The 14,900-nt window shown below is 36.3% G+C and overlaps 1 protein-coding gene across 8 annotated transcripts in view; it reads right to left on the bottom strand.

Moving 5' to 3' along the window:
- Window positions 1-14,900, bottom strand: part of LOC105478881 (ankyrin repeat domain 12) — a 136,400-nt gene that overhangs the window by 80,758 nt on the left and 40,742 nt on the right. For all 8 annotated transcript variants that reach the window (XR_011617136.1, XM_011736596.2, XM_071085676.1 and 5 more), the window contains exon 3: window positions 3,039-3,186. Coding sequence is in view for 7 of the 8 variants with exons in the window: in XM_011736596.2 (XP_011734898.2) it covers window positions 3,039-3,186 (148 nt within the window). In the remaining variant the exon portion in view is untranslated. The remainder of the gene's footprint in view (window positions 1-3,038; window positions 3,187-14,900) is intronic.

The following is a 14,900-nucleotide window of genomic DNA, read 5'->3' as shown; positions in this document are numbered from 1 at the left end:
TGTAATTCCAGCACTTCGGGAGGCTGAGGCTGGCAGATCACTCGAGGTCGGGAGTTAAGAGCCTGGCCAATACGGCGAAACCCCGTTCCTACTAAAAATGTGAAAATTAGCTAGGCAGGCACCTGTGATCCCAGCTACACGGGAGGCTGAGGCAGGAGAACCACCTGAACCCAGGAAGCAGAGGTTGCAGTGAGCTGAGATGGCACCACCGCACTCCAGCCTGGGCGACAGAGTGACTCTGTCTCAAAATAATAATAGTTATCATTATTATAATAAATGCCCAAAGAAAAAATTAGTCAAATGTTAAGAAACAATTTTTATATACACTGTCCTATTTACCTTAAACAAAGTATTTCTATAATTTAGACCCACTAAAGCAAATTCCTATGTCCAACCCGTAACTACTGGGTGATTCAGACCAAAAACAATTTTGTCATTCATCATAAATTGTATTTCTTTGACTACTACTGATGTATTTTTTCATGTATTTCTTTGCCAACTATAATTGTTGTTCTGAACTGTTTGTATTTTTTGGTCCATTTTCCCATTTTTGAGTTTCCTTTTCACACTTAAGAGATCTTTAAATGCTACATATATTAAGGGTTTTGATGAATGCTGCATATGTTTCTCCCTTCTGTATCTTTATCTTCACAGTTTCAGCTAATAGTTTAAAATATAGCATACTACACAAAAAAGATAAACGTCAAATATGAAGTCTGATGCTGTATTTTTCATATGGGAAATATCACTTAATGGTACTGAATTCTACTTTTATTTTAAAATTATATAAAAGACACTTGAATCTAAATAACACATTTTGTACTGGTACTAGGGAAATCCTCCTTAATGTTTTCATTGTGTGTGATATGTTAAACCAAAGACGTCATCTATTACTTTCTAAAATTTATAAACAAAGCCTAACAAAAAAATAAATACAATTGACCTTGAATCACCTAATTTTGAACTGCACAGATCCACTTACACAGGAATTTTCTTCTGCCTCTCTGCATCCCTGAGACAGCAAGATCAACCCCTCCTCTTCCTCAGTCTACTCAGTGTGAAGACAATAAGGATGAAGATCTTTATAATGATACACTTCCATTTAATGAACAGTAAATATATTTTCTATTCTTTATGGTTTTCTTAACATTTTTTTCTCTAGCTTAAAGAGTACAGTATATAACATGTCATCTAAGACTTAGTAAAGAAAAAAAGAACAGAGTACACAAAAGATGTGTTAATTGTTTATGTTATTGGTAAGGCTTTGGTCAACAGCAGGCTATTAGTAGTTAAGTACTTGGGGAGTCAAAAGATACACAGATTTGACTGTGTAAGGGGGGGAAGGATGGGGTTAGCGCCCCTAGTCCCCACATGGTTCAAGGGTCAGTTGTGTTTTAAATCCATCAAAATTTTGTTTGGTGACAACATGTAACTTTTCAAATGGAAGAATAAGTGTTATGAAACAGTCTTACAGAGAGTTACAATATCCCAACTAAAGCCCAATAGTAGAAAAAAATGTAAGGGGGAAAGTGTATATAACCCAGTTTTAGACATATGAATTAGGTTACATTTATTCAATACCTAAATTTTTATCTTCCTAAGTAACATTTTCTCCTTTATTTTATTCTAAATAAAATAAAAATCCATCTGATCTAATGACAAAGGCTCTCATGAAAAGATTATCTTGAAACTTTATTCCTTAAAAATACTAATATTCTTCAAATTTATCGAAATCTATTTTTCGAACAACTATTAGAAATATACTTATTGGAAAACAAAACCTGAGTAACATAATTTAAAAATGACTAGCAATGAAACTTTTAATATGCGAGAAGAGTTCAATCTTAAATGGCTGTCCAAAGGCACATAAGCACCTTCTTCTCAGCTAAGCGACCTAGTAATAGCTTGAGAATATCACTTAGGATGCTTCGAGGGGGAAAAAAATAGGTTCTGAATCTCCCAAAGAAACCAGTGTAGCTTAAAATGAAAAAGCACATGATTTCGTAATCACTGCAAGAAAGAGCAATCTTCAAAGTTTAAAAATGTCATGAGTGTTTAAGAACAATTTTTAATTCACACAACAGCAGTGGCAAAATACACAAAAGGAGACCTGGCTACCAAAAGCGTATACTACACGATTTTCTAAAGCTATGTTAGTATAGAATGTTTCAAAAATCTTATGAGTATTTTCAGTTTCTGGAGTCAAGATCATTTCTGAACTGACCATTAAAATGACTAGAAAAATACAGGCAGAATATAATCTATGTACATAAACTCAGAATGGAATACTTTCTCTGAGGCTAAAACATTTTTAAGAACAGTTCATTATTAATATTTCATGCAATGACTAAAACTACAGTAAATACATACATTCAAGTTTATATTAGTTTCAAAAATCGGTTAGTTCAGGGCTAAAACACAAGCTAGTAATTTATTAGATAGCAATAATAAGAATCTCATCTGCTATGAATAACTGGGATTGGTTGATTTCAAGTATCAATTTCTGGTATGTAGGAGTTTTGGGAAACAAAAATTCTATGAAAAGCACTGAGGCAGTTTAGCCTCAATTTGTGTGTGTGTGTGTGTGTGTGTGTGTGTGTGTGTGTGTGTGTGTGTGTGTGTGTGCGTGATGCATGTTTCTAATTCATTTCTGAATCTAAAGTGCCTAAACTTCTTTGGGGTGTGACCTTATGTTCATAAAAGCTCAACAACTTTTTCTCAAATCTGCATATTCTATTGCTTCCTTATCACTGAGTAAATTTTAATCATTTGAGTGCTCCCCCCAAAATTAATTTCTTGATGAAGAAATTCACAATAAACATTCAAAGAGTAAGGAATAAAGAAAATTGTTGTCATCTCTGGTTAGAAACCACACTTGGCATGACAGATGAATTTCTGCCCCAAAATGATAAATCTGAAACAGTGAAATACAAATATTTCTCAATAAACTGGGATGTCAAGAGGAGTGGTGTACAAGAAACAAAAATCAGAATTAAAGAATGAACAAGATTTTACCAGAGAACAGCAAATTATTCTACCTGTGTCTGAATCTCGTTCTTCATTTCTTGATGGGCTAATGGTAAAAGGAAGTTTACGTTTCATGGATGATTTCTCTTTCATCTCCTTGCTCACATCACTGCGTTCAATTTTTGGAGTTTTGCTGTAGGATGCAATCTTGTCTTTACTCTATTAAAAAGTCAAATAGAGTAAAGTTATATCAACATTAGCTAAGCAATACAGTATAGAAACCCCTCCTTACTGGGGAAAAACATACACGAAAAGAGAGACAGTGTTACATATCACTGTATTCAATATACTCAAGACTCAGCTTCAACAACTATATTTTTTCCTAACCTGTTTCATATTTCCCTACTCTTATTTAATAACATAATTTTATATTTATTTTTAAATATTTTATGTTCAGGGGTACCTGTGCAGGTCTGTTATATGAGTAAATTGCATGTCACTGGGGTTTGGGGTAAAGATTATTTCATTACCCAGGTAATAAGCATAGTACCTGATAGGCAGTTTTTTGATCCTCTCTCTCCTCCCACCCTCAAGTAAGCCCCAGTGTCTGCTGTTCCCTTCATGCCCATGTATACACAATGTTTAGCTCCCACTTATGAGATCACGTGGTATTTGGTTTTCTATTCCTGCATTAGTTTGCTTAGGATTATGGCCTCCAGCTCCATCCATGTTGCTGTGCAAAAAAACACGATCTCATTCTTTCTAATGGCTGCATAGTGTTCCATGGTGTGCATATACCACGTTTTCTTTATCCAGTCTACTGTTGATGCGCATTTAGGTTAATTCCATGTATCTGCAACTGTGAGTAGTCCTGCAATGAACATACGCATGTATGTGTCTTTGTAATAGGACAATTTATATTTTTTTGGGTAAACAAAAATGGGATTGCTGGGTTGAATGGTACTTCTAACAACAATTTTAAAACAACAGTAAAACAAAATATCTTGAATAGAACCACTATATCTAGATAGCGCCAATGAATATGTAAATTTTAAAAAGCAATTCTGAATTGAATCAAACTGATGGTATTTTATTAAAAAAATAAAGTTGGCTGGGCATAGTGGCTCATGCCTGTAATCCTAGCACTTTGGGAGGCCAAGGTGGGGGTATCACCTGAGGTCAGGAATTCGAGACCAGCCTGGTCAACATCGTGAAATCCTGTCTCTACTAAAAATACAAAAAAGTAGCCAGGTGTGGTGGCAGGTGCCTGTAATCCCAACTACTCAGGAGACTGAGGCAGGAGGATCGCTTGAATCTGGGAGACAGGGGCTTCAGTGACCTGAGATCATACCACTGCACTCCAGCCTGGGCAATGAGAGCAAAACTCTGTCTCAATAAATAAATAAATAAATAAATAAATAAATAATCTGTATCGGCAGTTCTCAAAAGGCTTCTTGACTAGCAGTATCAGCATCACCTAGAAACTTACTAGAAATGCAAAATCTCAGACCTACTGAATCAGAATCTCTGGGGCTAGGGCCTAATGATCTGTTTTTAATAGTCCTGCCACATGATTTTGATGCATAGTAAAGTTTGAGAACCACTATTATTTATCAATAAAGAAGAAAATATGTAAGGGTCACAGGAACCAAAGAATAATCTATCCAGGTCAGTAGATTACAACCCTATTTCTTAAATCAGAAAACCAGAAATGGATTTATAATTCAATTCAGAAAAAGAATGACATACCAAATAAAAATATTGTGTACTTGCCCAGTTAGGTGAAGTGACCTATAGGTAATATGAAGTTCACTCCTATAATCAAACATCCAAACTGATATGGCACATCTAAAACCAGAGCATGACAACTCCTTTGTGAGAAATGTGCTTCATACTGATAACTAAGCCACACTGCCTTAGCAGGAGATCTTAAAAGAACATTCCCAAGCTATGATAAGAAGTGATATTTATCATGATTGCAGAGATTCTCAAAAGCAAATGAAAAGTAGATTCAGACTATAAAAGATACCAGTTTTCAATCCAAGATGAAAAATAAAGGAGAGATGAGGAGGAAAAAGGGGCATGACAAATTAATACAAAAGATGACTCTAAAAGAGCAAATGAAAAAACAAACCTTTGGTGAAATCTAATAATGAAAATCAGAGAAAAGATTAAAAAAAAAACAACACTGAGATTGAGCCTGAATACAACTATAGAGGGAATATTAAAAAGTTATGCAAGAATGCTGTTGGCTGGGCATGGTGGTTCATGCCTGTAACCCCAGCACTTTAGGAGGCCGAGGTGGGCGGACCACTTGAGCCCAGGAGTTTGAGACTGGCCTGGGCCACATAGGGAGACCTTGACCTTGTCTCCATAAAAAAATTTAAAAGTTAGCCAGGCATGGTGGCATGCGCCTGTGTTCCCAGCTACTTGGGAGGCTGAGGCAGGAGGAATGCTTGAGCTGGGAGGATTGAGGCTGTAGTGAGCCATGTCCTCACCACTGTGCTTCAGGCTGGACAACAGAGTGAGATCCTGTATCCAAAAAAAAAAAAAAAAATGCTGTATTTAGTTTTATACTATTAAAAAACTTACAGACTGTAAAAATTCGGTAATTTCCTTGGAATATATGGATTACTAAAAATGAGCTCATGACAGGATGACAGGAAGGGAAAACCAGAATAGACCAATTACCATAGAAAACAGTAAATCAGGCTGGGTGCAGTGGCTCACATCTGTAATCCCAATGCTCTGGGAGACTGAGGCGGATGGATCACTTGAGGACAGGAGTTTGAAACCAGCCTGTGCAACGTAGTGAGACCTCATCGCCATAAAAATTTTTTAAAAACTAGCTGGGCACAGTGGCACACAACTGTAGTCCCAGCTACTCAGGAGGCTGAGACAGAAGGCTGCAGTGACCTATAATCACGCCACTGCAATCCACGCTGGGTGACAGAGCAAGACCCTGTCTCTAAAAAAAAAAAAAAGAGGAAAAAAAAGATAAATCCATAGTGAAACATATGTTTAAAAAGGCACCTACTCCAGAAGATTTTACAACAGAGTTTTAACCAAATAAACAAAACTTCAAGAAACAAGTATTTTCCATTTCTTATAAATACCAGAGCACAGAAAGATTAGAAGTTACCCAATTCATTTTAAAAGTCTAAAATAAAACTGATACCAAAAACAGTACAAGATACAAAATTACAGACAAAAATCAACTTATGAACATAAATGCAAAAGTCCTTAACAGACTATCAAGCCAAATTCAGTATCTCAGAATACATTATAATCAAGCAGGGCTCATCTAGAGAATGCAAGGATAGTTCACGGATAGAAAACCTCTTAATTCACTGTATCAAAACATTAAAGAAAACCAGATGATGGCAAGAACAAAGTGACAATAATAATAACAATAAATTCTACATTCATTCTTGATCAATTTCCAAGCTTTCAAGCAAAATCCTCGAGTTATTTTTTCACTTCTGCCAATGAAATGGAGCTTCAAAGACAAGGTGTTTTGCTTATAAGGTTGTTCAAAATGTAGGTTTTATTATATGGTGAGACCAACAAATCAGGATATTACTGCTATGGAAAAGATTGTTACTCACAGTTCCAAGGGGTGGGGGGCATGCCATGCCACATCATGCCACTCCAGACCACACAGGGAAGCATCAGGGTGGTTGGTCAAGAGGTAAAAGAAGAAAGATGAAATGTGAGCAAGAGCCTTTATTGTAGTTTCCACAGGAAAGAAAGTGTGAAGCAGGGTAAGCAGGCTTGGGATTGGCTACCTTGAATAATTTCAGCGGGCTCTGGGATATAGGAGCTGTTTCTCTAATTGATACCTGGTTCTGGGGTGATCAGGACAGATGGCTAGTGGCCCAGAATGCGAGAGCCCAACAAAGTTGGGAATTTGGATGTGGGGTCTAGATAGGTCAGTCTGCGAATGAAAGATGTGCTCACAGTGAGTTTATTATCTCTAGGAACTGGCTAGGCCTGGTAGATATAGTATCTCAATGGTCGGCAATGCCTGAGAAGTCAAAGCATCAGAAATACAGAAAATAAAAAGACACAGCTAATACACAGGTTAACCAACAACACTCCAGTAACTTGCCTTAGAAAATGAATCATTGTTATGAATAAAAGATTTAAGAATCACTTAAAAATCCCTTCTCCCTTGCAGCTATATAGGATACAGGTCTGTGCTACAAAATGAGTTTAAAAAAAAACCTATGTGATATCATATTGAAAGAAAACAGCATAGGAATATATGGAATATGTTCTCCCGTGCAATACGGTGATAAGTGTAACTATTCATAACTGCTAACTACTTGTTATGTCCTCTATAAAACTGTCCTTCAAGGCGTATTTGAACAAAGGGTTTCTGTGAGATTCTTAACACTTTAACTTTCAAAAGAAATATTTTTGATAGTCGTGAAATTTCTGTATTACCGAAGAGTAGAAATACTCTATCGAATTCAAGAGACTCTCATTAGCACATACTAGGCCCATAACTCTGTTAGGTTTATTATCTTAAAACATTTCTGGAGTCTTTTCATTTAACATTATTGTCCCAATAACTGGCAACAACCATCATACATAATAATGAAAGCATCAATGGTAAGAATTATCTTCTATTAATTCTATTAAATGATGTATTGATAGCCTCTGTCATCTCAGTAAGATAGAAAAAATGGTAAAAAATGTATCCAGAAAACAAGAATATATATACACACATGCACATATATAATCAGAAAAGTCGGGAACAACATCAAGGCATACCTTGGAGATATGGCAGATTCAGTTCCAGACCACCATGATAAAGCAATTATAATGATAAAACAAGTCACACAAATTTTTTGGTTTCCCAGTACAAAAATTATGTTTACACTATGATGTAGTCTAGTAAGTGTGCAATACTATTATGCCTAAAATATATATATGCCTATTTTAATTTTAAAGTACTAAATATACTGAAATATGCTAAGGATAGCATGGGCCATCAGCAAGTTGTAATCTTTTTGCTGGTGGAGGGTCTTGCCTCAGGTTGATGGCTGTTCGTTGATCAGGACAGTGGTTTTTGATGGTTGGGGTGGCTATTACAATTTCTTAAGACAACAATGAAGTTTGCCGTGTGAATTGACTTTCTCTCACAAGAGATCTCTGTAACATGCAATGTTGTTGACAGCTTTTACCCACGGAACTTCTTTCCAAATTGGAGTCAATCTTCTTTAACTCTGCTGCTGTTTTATCAACTAAGCTTATGCAATATACTAAATCCTTTGCTGTCATTTCAACAATGTTTATAGCATCTTCACCAAGGGTAGATTCCATCTCAAGAAATACTTTATTTCCTCATCCACAAGAAAGATGAGCTATTTTTTCTCTTCTGCCAATGAAATGGAGCTTCAAAGACAAGTGTTTTGCTTATAAAGTTGTTTTAAAACTAGGTTTCAAGTTTGATTATGAGATTTCAGCAATTCAGTCACATCTTCAGGCTCCACTTGACTCTCATTCTCTTGCTTTTTCCAATCCCATCCACGGTTACTTCCTCCACTAAAGTCTTGGACCCCTCAGTCATCCATGAGTGTTAGAATCAACTTTTCCAAACTCTGGTTAATATTGGTATTTTGACATCGTCTCATGAACCACGAATGTTTTTAATGGTATCTAAAATGGTGAATCCTTTCAAGATGGTTTTCAATTTACTTTGCATAAATCCATCAGAGGAATCACTCTCTATGGCAGCTACAGCCTTACAAAGCATATTTCTTTAACAAGGCTTGTTTGAAAAGTTAAAATTATTCCTTGACCTATGGGCTGCAGAATGGATTGCATGCCAGCAGCCATGAAAACATTATTCTCCTTGTATGTCTCTGTCAGAGCTCTTGGGTGCCAGCTCATTGACATGTTGTCAATAAGCAGTAATATTTTGAAAATAATCCTTTTTTCTTAGTAGGTATCAACAGTAGGCTTAAGCTATTCAGAAAACCACGCTGTGAACAGATATGCTGTCATCAGGCAGTGTTTTTCCATTTATAAGCTACAGGCAGAGTAGATTTCACATAATTCTTACGGGTCTTGGCGTTTTTGCAATGGAAAATGAGCACTGGCTTTAACTTAACAGTCGTCAGCTGCATTTGTCCCTAACAAGACAATCAGCCTGTCCTCTGAAGCTTTGAAGCCAGGGATTGACTTCTCCTCTCTAGCTTTCAAAGTCCTAGCTGGTATCTTTTTCCAATAGAAGGCGATTTCATCTATACTGAAATCTGTAGTGTAGCCATCTTCATCAAAGATCACAGCTAGATCTTCTGGATAACTTGCTGTAACTTCCACATTAGCACTTGGTGCTTCACCTTGCACTTCTATGTTATGGAGACAGCTTCTTTCCTTAAACCAAACCTCATGAACCAACTTACGCTAGCTTCAGACTTTTCTTCTGCAGCTTCCAAACCTCTCTCAGGCTTCACAGAATTGAAGAGAGGACCTTGCTCTGGATTGAACTTTGGTTTAAGGGAATATTGTAGCTGGTTTGATCTTCTATCCAGACCACTCCAAACTTCCTCCGTATCAGCAATAAGACCGTTTTGCTTTCTTATGGTGTGTTCACTTTAACAGCAGTTTTAATGTTCTTCAAGAACTTTTCCTGTGCAAAAGCTGTCTCAGCTTTTGACATACCTTCCTAAGCTTAATCATTCAGAGCTTTCAACTTAAAATGAGAGACATTCCACTCTTCTTTTTCACTTGAATACTTAGAGACCATTGAAATACAATTTCAAAATTGCTGTTTCAGGGAACAGGAAGGCCTAAGCAGGGGCGGAGTTGGGAGAACAGCCAGTAAGTGTAGTAGAACACATACAGTATTAAGCTTGCCATCTTTTCTGCATATAGCTTGTGGTGCCCACAAAACAATTACAACAGTAACAAAGATCACTAATAATCATAATGATAATGAAAAAGTTGGAAATATGAGAATTATCAAGATGTGACACAGAAACAAGTGAGTACGTGCTGTTGGAAAAATGTTGCCAATGAACTTGCTCAAAACAGGGTTGCCACTAATCTTTAATTTGTAAAAAGCACAATTATCTGCAAAGCACAATAAAGTGAAGGGCAATAAAATGAGGTACGCCTGTAAACCAAAATGTTAACAGCTATCTGTCAGTGGTGCCATTACAGTTGTGCTGGGACATAATTCTCTATGTCTCTCTTGCATTTTTGCACATCTTGCAAGCAGAAACACTAATTTCCTTCGTCCTGGACTATCTTTTCATGGGTATTTGTATGATAAACAGCCTAGAAAGAGAGACATAGTGTCTCCCTCTAAAGCAAAGGACATACCTGTTTGCTGTCCAGTGTAATAATGTCTCCTTCTAGGGAAAAGTGCAGGCAGACTTACTGCCCATCATAAAAGATTTGGGGTTTCTACCCTGTAATACAACCCAATGCATATGCAGTTGTCATCTGCCCATCACTGCATCCCCCTTGTGAGAAGCGAAGCTCAGGGAACAGGCACACACACTGATACTCCGGCTACTGCTATTGCTGAGTAGCAAATATTCCCTCATCACTGACCTAGCAACTGTGTCTTCTGCCAGCATCCATGAAGCTAATTAGCTTACAAGTAGGGTAAAATCTCAGAAACTTCACAGTTGTTGACAAGGTAATTGGTAATTTCTATTTTCATTATTCTTAAATGTATTTTCTAATTCTTCACAACGAACATGTATTATAATACTTGGATAATAAAAAAAAATTATCAATAGTCACTTGGAAAGGAAATAATGAATGTCTGAACTACACTGATGACGAAAAGATACGAAAGAACTATTCAGATGGTTAAAACAATTAACATCCCCTCTCACATTTTATGAATTTAACCAGGTTTTAGATTATCTTAACAGATTTTATAAAAGATCTGTTTTGCAAATTATAAATACTGATTTACAGCTAAAAGAGTAGTACAGAAATTTCTAAACTAAACTAGAATCAATGGGAGGAAAAGAACACAGATGAGCAGTGAAAGGTGTGAATATTCTTGCCAAAATCCTAACTATTTTAGTATTTAACGAGAGGACTTTACATAAAAATTAAATTGCTATAAAATACGATTATTTAAGTTATGCTCTACTTAAATGAATTTAAGGAGTGAAATTTTGGTTTAGGTTATTTTATTAATTTAGGACCTCATAACAGCAATAGTCTGTCATATTGAACTGTAAACGGGGTGTCTACTTACCTAAGAGAACTGTTCAAAAAAATCAGAAAGGAATAGAGAGAGACAGGCTCCTGCTCTGCTGCCCAGGCTGGAATGCAGTGGCACAAGCATAGCTCATTGTAGCTTAAAGTAATCCTTCCACTTCAGTCTACCCAGTAGCTAGGAATACAGTTGTGTATCACCACATTCAGCTAATTTTTTTTTTTTTTTTGGTAGAGATGGGGGTCTTGCCCAGGCTGGTCTTGAACTCCTGGCCTCAGGCAATTCTCCTGCCTTGGTCTCCCCAAAGCACACATTACAGGCACGAGCCACCATGCCCAGCCTCATTTCTAAAAATGTTATGGGGGAAAAACAACTTAGCAGAACCCAGAAGCTGGCTTCAACGCCACTCACTATGAAAAGACAATCAAAGAAACATGCAGTGAAAATATACACGTGAATAATGGTCATGCCTTCTACCCCCGACCCCAACTTACTCACTTTGTCTTAAAAACGAGCAGCAACATGGTCTACACCTAGCATCTTTGGAATAAAAACTACAGCCCTTCCTCTCAAGGTAAAATAAGGGGTTAAATATTCACTAAAAAACTGAGGAAAATACTTCTAACAATAGCTTTTGACATCAAATTGCACTGAAATCCCAAAGCATGGCAATTTAAGTACAATGCATGTTGCCTTAAAAGAGCTTCTGATCCTTACCCAAACTAGTGATCCTGAAAAACATACAGTTAAACAGAGACTGAGAATAAATACATCCCTTTACGTAAGCCAAACATTTGTTAACTAGAGGAATGTAATAGTTTGTATTCATTCTTGCCATTTATTTTATAAATCCAATGATTAACAAGTATTGTTAACTTAACTAATGAATGTTTTAAATAGAAATACGTTAGTGAAATATTTGGTTTTTGCTATCGTTGTTACACTTTTAAGAAATCACACTTTTTTTCGCACCACTGCACTCCAGCCTGGGCGACGGAGCGAGACTCCGTCTCAAAAAAAAAAACAAAAAAAAAAAAACAAGAAAAGAAAATAAAAGAAACTACAACTTTTAGGAGGGCAATATTCAGGCACTACTTATTTAGTGACAACTTTCAAAAGATACATGAAAAGTACATAGGAACAATTAAAGCTTCACTGAGTTTAGCCTTATAAATTCAAATCCAAAAAGTGGCATCAAGCAGCCCAGATGAATTTCCACAAATGTAACCTTCACTATACCTAAACATGCAGAAATTAAAGTTCTGATGCTTTCTTAAAGTCTAACATTGTATTCTGTCTCCACATCTCCACGCAAACTACTTTCATCAAGGTCATTTAAAATGCGTCAATGGCCTCATCTTTCCTATTAAACTCTCTGTTGCATTTGGCAATGCAGACTCTCTCCTCCCTTAGCCATTCTCTGTGGAAACTCCCTTGGTTCTCTCTCTGTCCTCCTCTTCCTTTGTCTCTTTACTCCTCCTAAAATATTTGAATTCCTCAGAGTATATCCTCCTCCATTCTTGTGCCACTTTATACACACTTTGTACACTCTTTTGCATACTTACTTTCTACAAATCCTCGTATATTTATTTCCAATCTAGCCTTGTTTTGAGTTCTTACACTCTCATGTAACTGCCTACTAACCACTTCTACTTGGATGTTCCCAGGGCCAACTCAGTTCAGCAAGTACAAAGCAAATTTATTCAAACAACCTGTTCCTTCTCTTGAATTTCCTTTCAGGAAATGGCCCAATCATTAACCTAGTAACGTAAACAAGCATCAGAGTGGACCCAGACAATTTTTTCTCCACGCACAAGTTTAATTCATTCAACAGCTTTTTGATCAGCCAACTTCTCTTCATCCCGAAAGCCACTGTCCACACTGCCTCCTACTTATATTTAATTAAACAGCACTCTGACTGGTCTTTCTATGACCCTTCCCTCCCAAGTCACTGACAACAGAATAAGTTCCAAGATCCTTCACAAGGCACACAAGGCTAAAATGAACTGCTTTTTGTCTAGTGCTAGACTCACCTCCCATCCTCCATAGGCTACATCCCAACAAGTTTTTCATTTGCTGTTTCTTTCACTTATACTACCCTTTACTTTCACTTTCCTTCTGGTCAAATATGTATTCAACCTTGAGAACCCAGATTAAGTACCTATTCTACTGTTAGGCTATCCCTGAACCTGTTAAGTAGCATTCTCTCCTTTTTTCCTCCCATCACTATACACTCAGTAGTTTCATTAATGAGCTTATTACACCGGTATAGCAGTTCTCAAATTATGGTCCCTGAGACCAACTGAGGAGATCTGCAAGGTCAGTATCTTCATAATAACATTAAGATGTTATTTTTTATCTTTCTCATTATCTCGAGTATATATTGGGGTGAAACTTCTAAAATTGATTGTGGTTGTGACTGTACAACTCTGTAAATATAAAAACAATTGAATTGTATACTTTAAATGTATGATATGTGAATTATATCCCAATGAAGCTATTTATTAAAAATGGCAAAATCAGCCAGGGCATGGTGGCTCACATTTGTAATCCCAACACTTTGGGAGGCTGAGACAGGTGGATCACTTGAAGCCAGGAATTTGAGACTAGACTGGATGACATGATGAAACCCTATCTCTGGGCATGGTGGTGTGCACCTGTGGTCTTGGCTACTCAGGAGGCTGAGGTGGAAGGATTGCTTGAGCCTGGGAGGTCAAGGCTGCAGTGAGCTGAGATCACACCACTGCACTCCAGCCTGGGCAACAGAGCAAAACTCTGCCTCAAAAAGGAAAAAAAAAATGGCAATATCAAGATATTCCTACCTAGATCAAAAAAAGACTGACAGAATTCATGGCTGAAGACTTGCCTTATAGTAAGTACTAAGGAAAATTCTTATACCAGATAGTAACTTATATCTATAGGAAGAAACTAAGAATACCAAAATCAGTAAATTTATGGGGAAACCCGAAACTTCATAAACACAGATTTCTCTTGTTTCTTTAAAAGATACATTTTGTATCAAACAATTATAACATTCTTTTGTTGGGTTAATAACATATCCAGATTAATCGATGTTATATAAATAACACGAAGGAAGAAAATGGAGCTATATTGAAACAAAGCTGCTATATTTTACTGGAATTGTGTCAAGATCAACCTGTAAGTAGACTGTGATCAATTAGGATGTGTATTACAATCTCTAGGATCAACATCTAAAATAATAAATCAAAAAACACAGTTTTAAAAAATCAGAGAAATTAAAATAGTACACTGAAAAGTATTTAAAACCAAAAAAGGCACATAAAAGAGGTAACAAAAAACACATGGAATACATAATAAAGAGCAAAATTGCACATACAAATTATCATCAGATATAAGTCATATCAATAATTACATTAAATGTAAGTGGACTAAATACTGTAATCAAGAAGAGTTTGCCAGTGCAATCGGGGGAAAAAAGTGGGGGAATAAAGGTAATCAAGCAAAACAAGAAATATCCAGACTGGAAAAGAAGTAAAATTATCTTTATTCACAGATAATATGATGCCATACGTAGAAAGTCCTAAGGAATTACAAATTGTTAGAACTAATAATTGAGTAAGATCACAGGATACAAAGATAACTACATCAAAAATAATTATATTTCTGTACTAGCAATAAAGAACCCAAAATAAAACTATCCATAATAGCACTAAGAGAATAAAATACTCACAAATAATTTACCAATAGAATGCAA

Source organism: Macaca nemestrina, chromosome 19 (assembly GCF_043159975.1).
Source record: "Macaca nemestrina isolate mMacNem1 chromosome 19, mMacNem.hap1, whole genome shotgun sequence".
Taxonomy (NCBI): Eukaryota; Metazoa; Chordata; class Mammalia; order Primates; family Cercopithecidae; genus Macaca; species Macaca nemestrina.
Note: the sequence above shows the minus strand (reverse complement) of the source record. Positions and strands in the feature narration are given on the sequence as shown.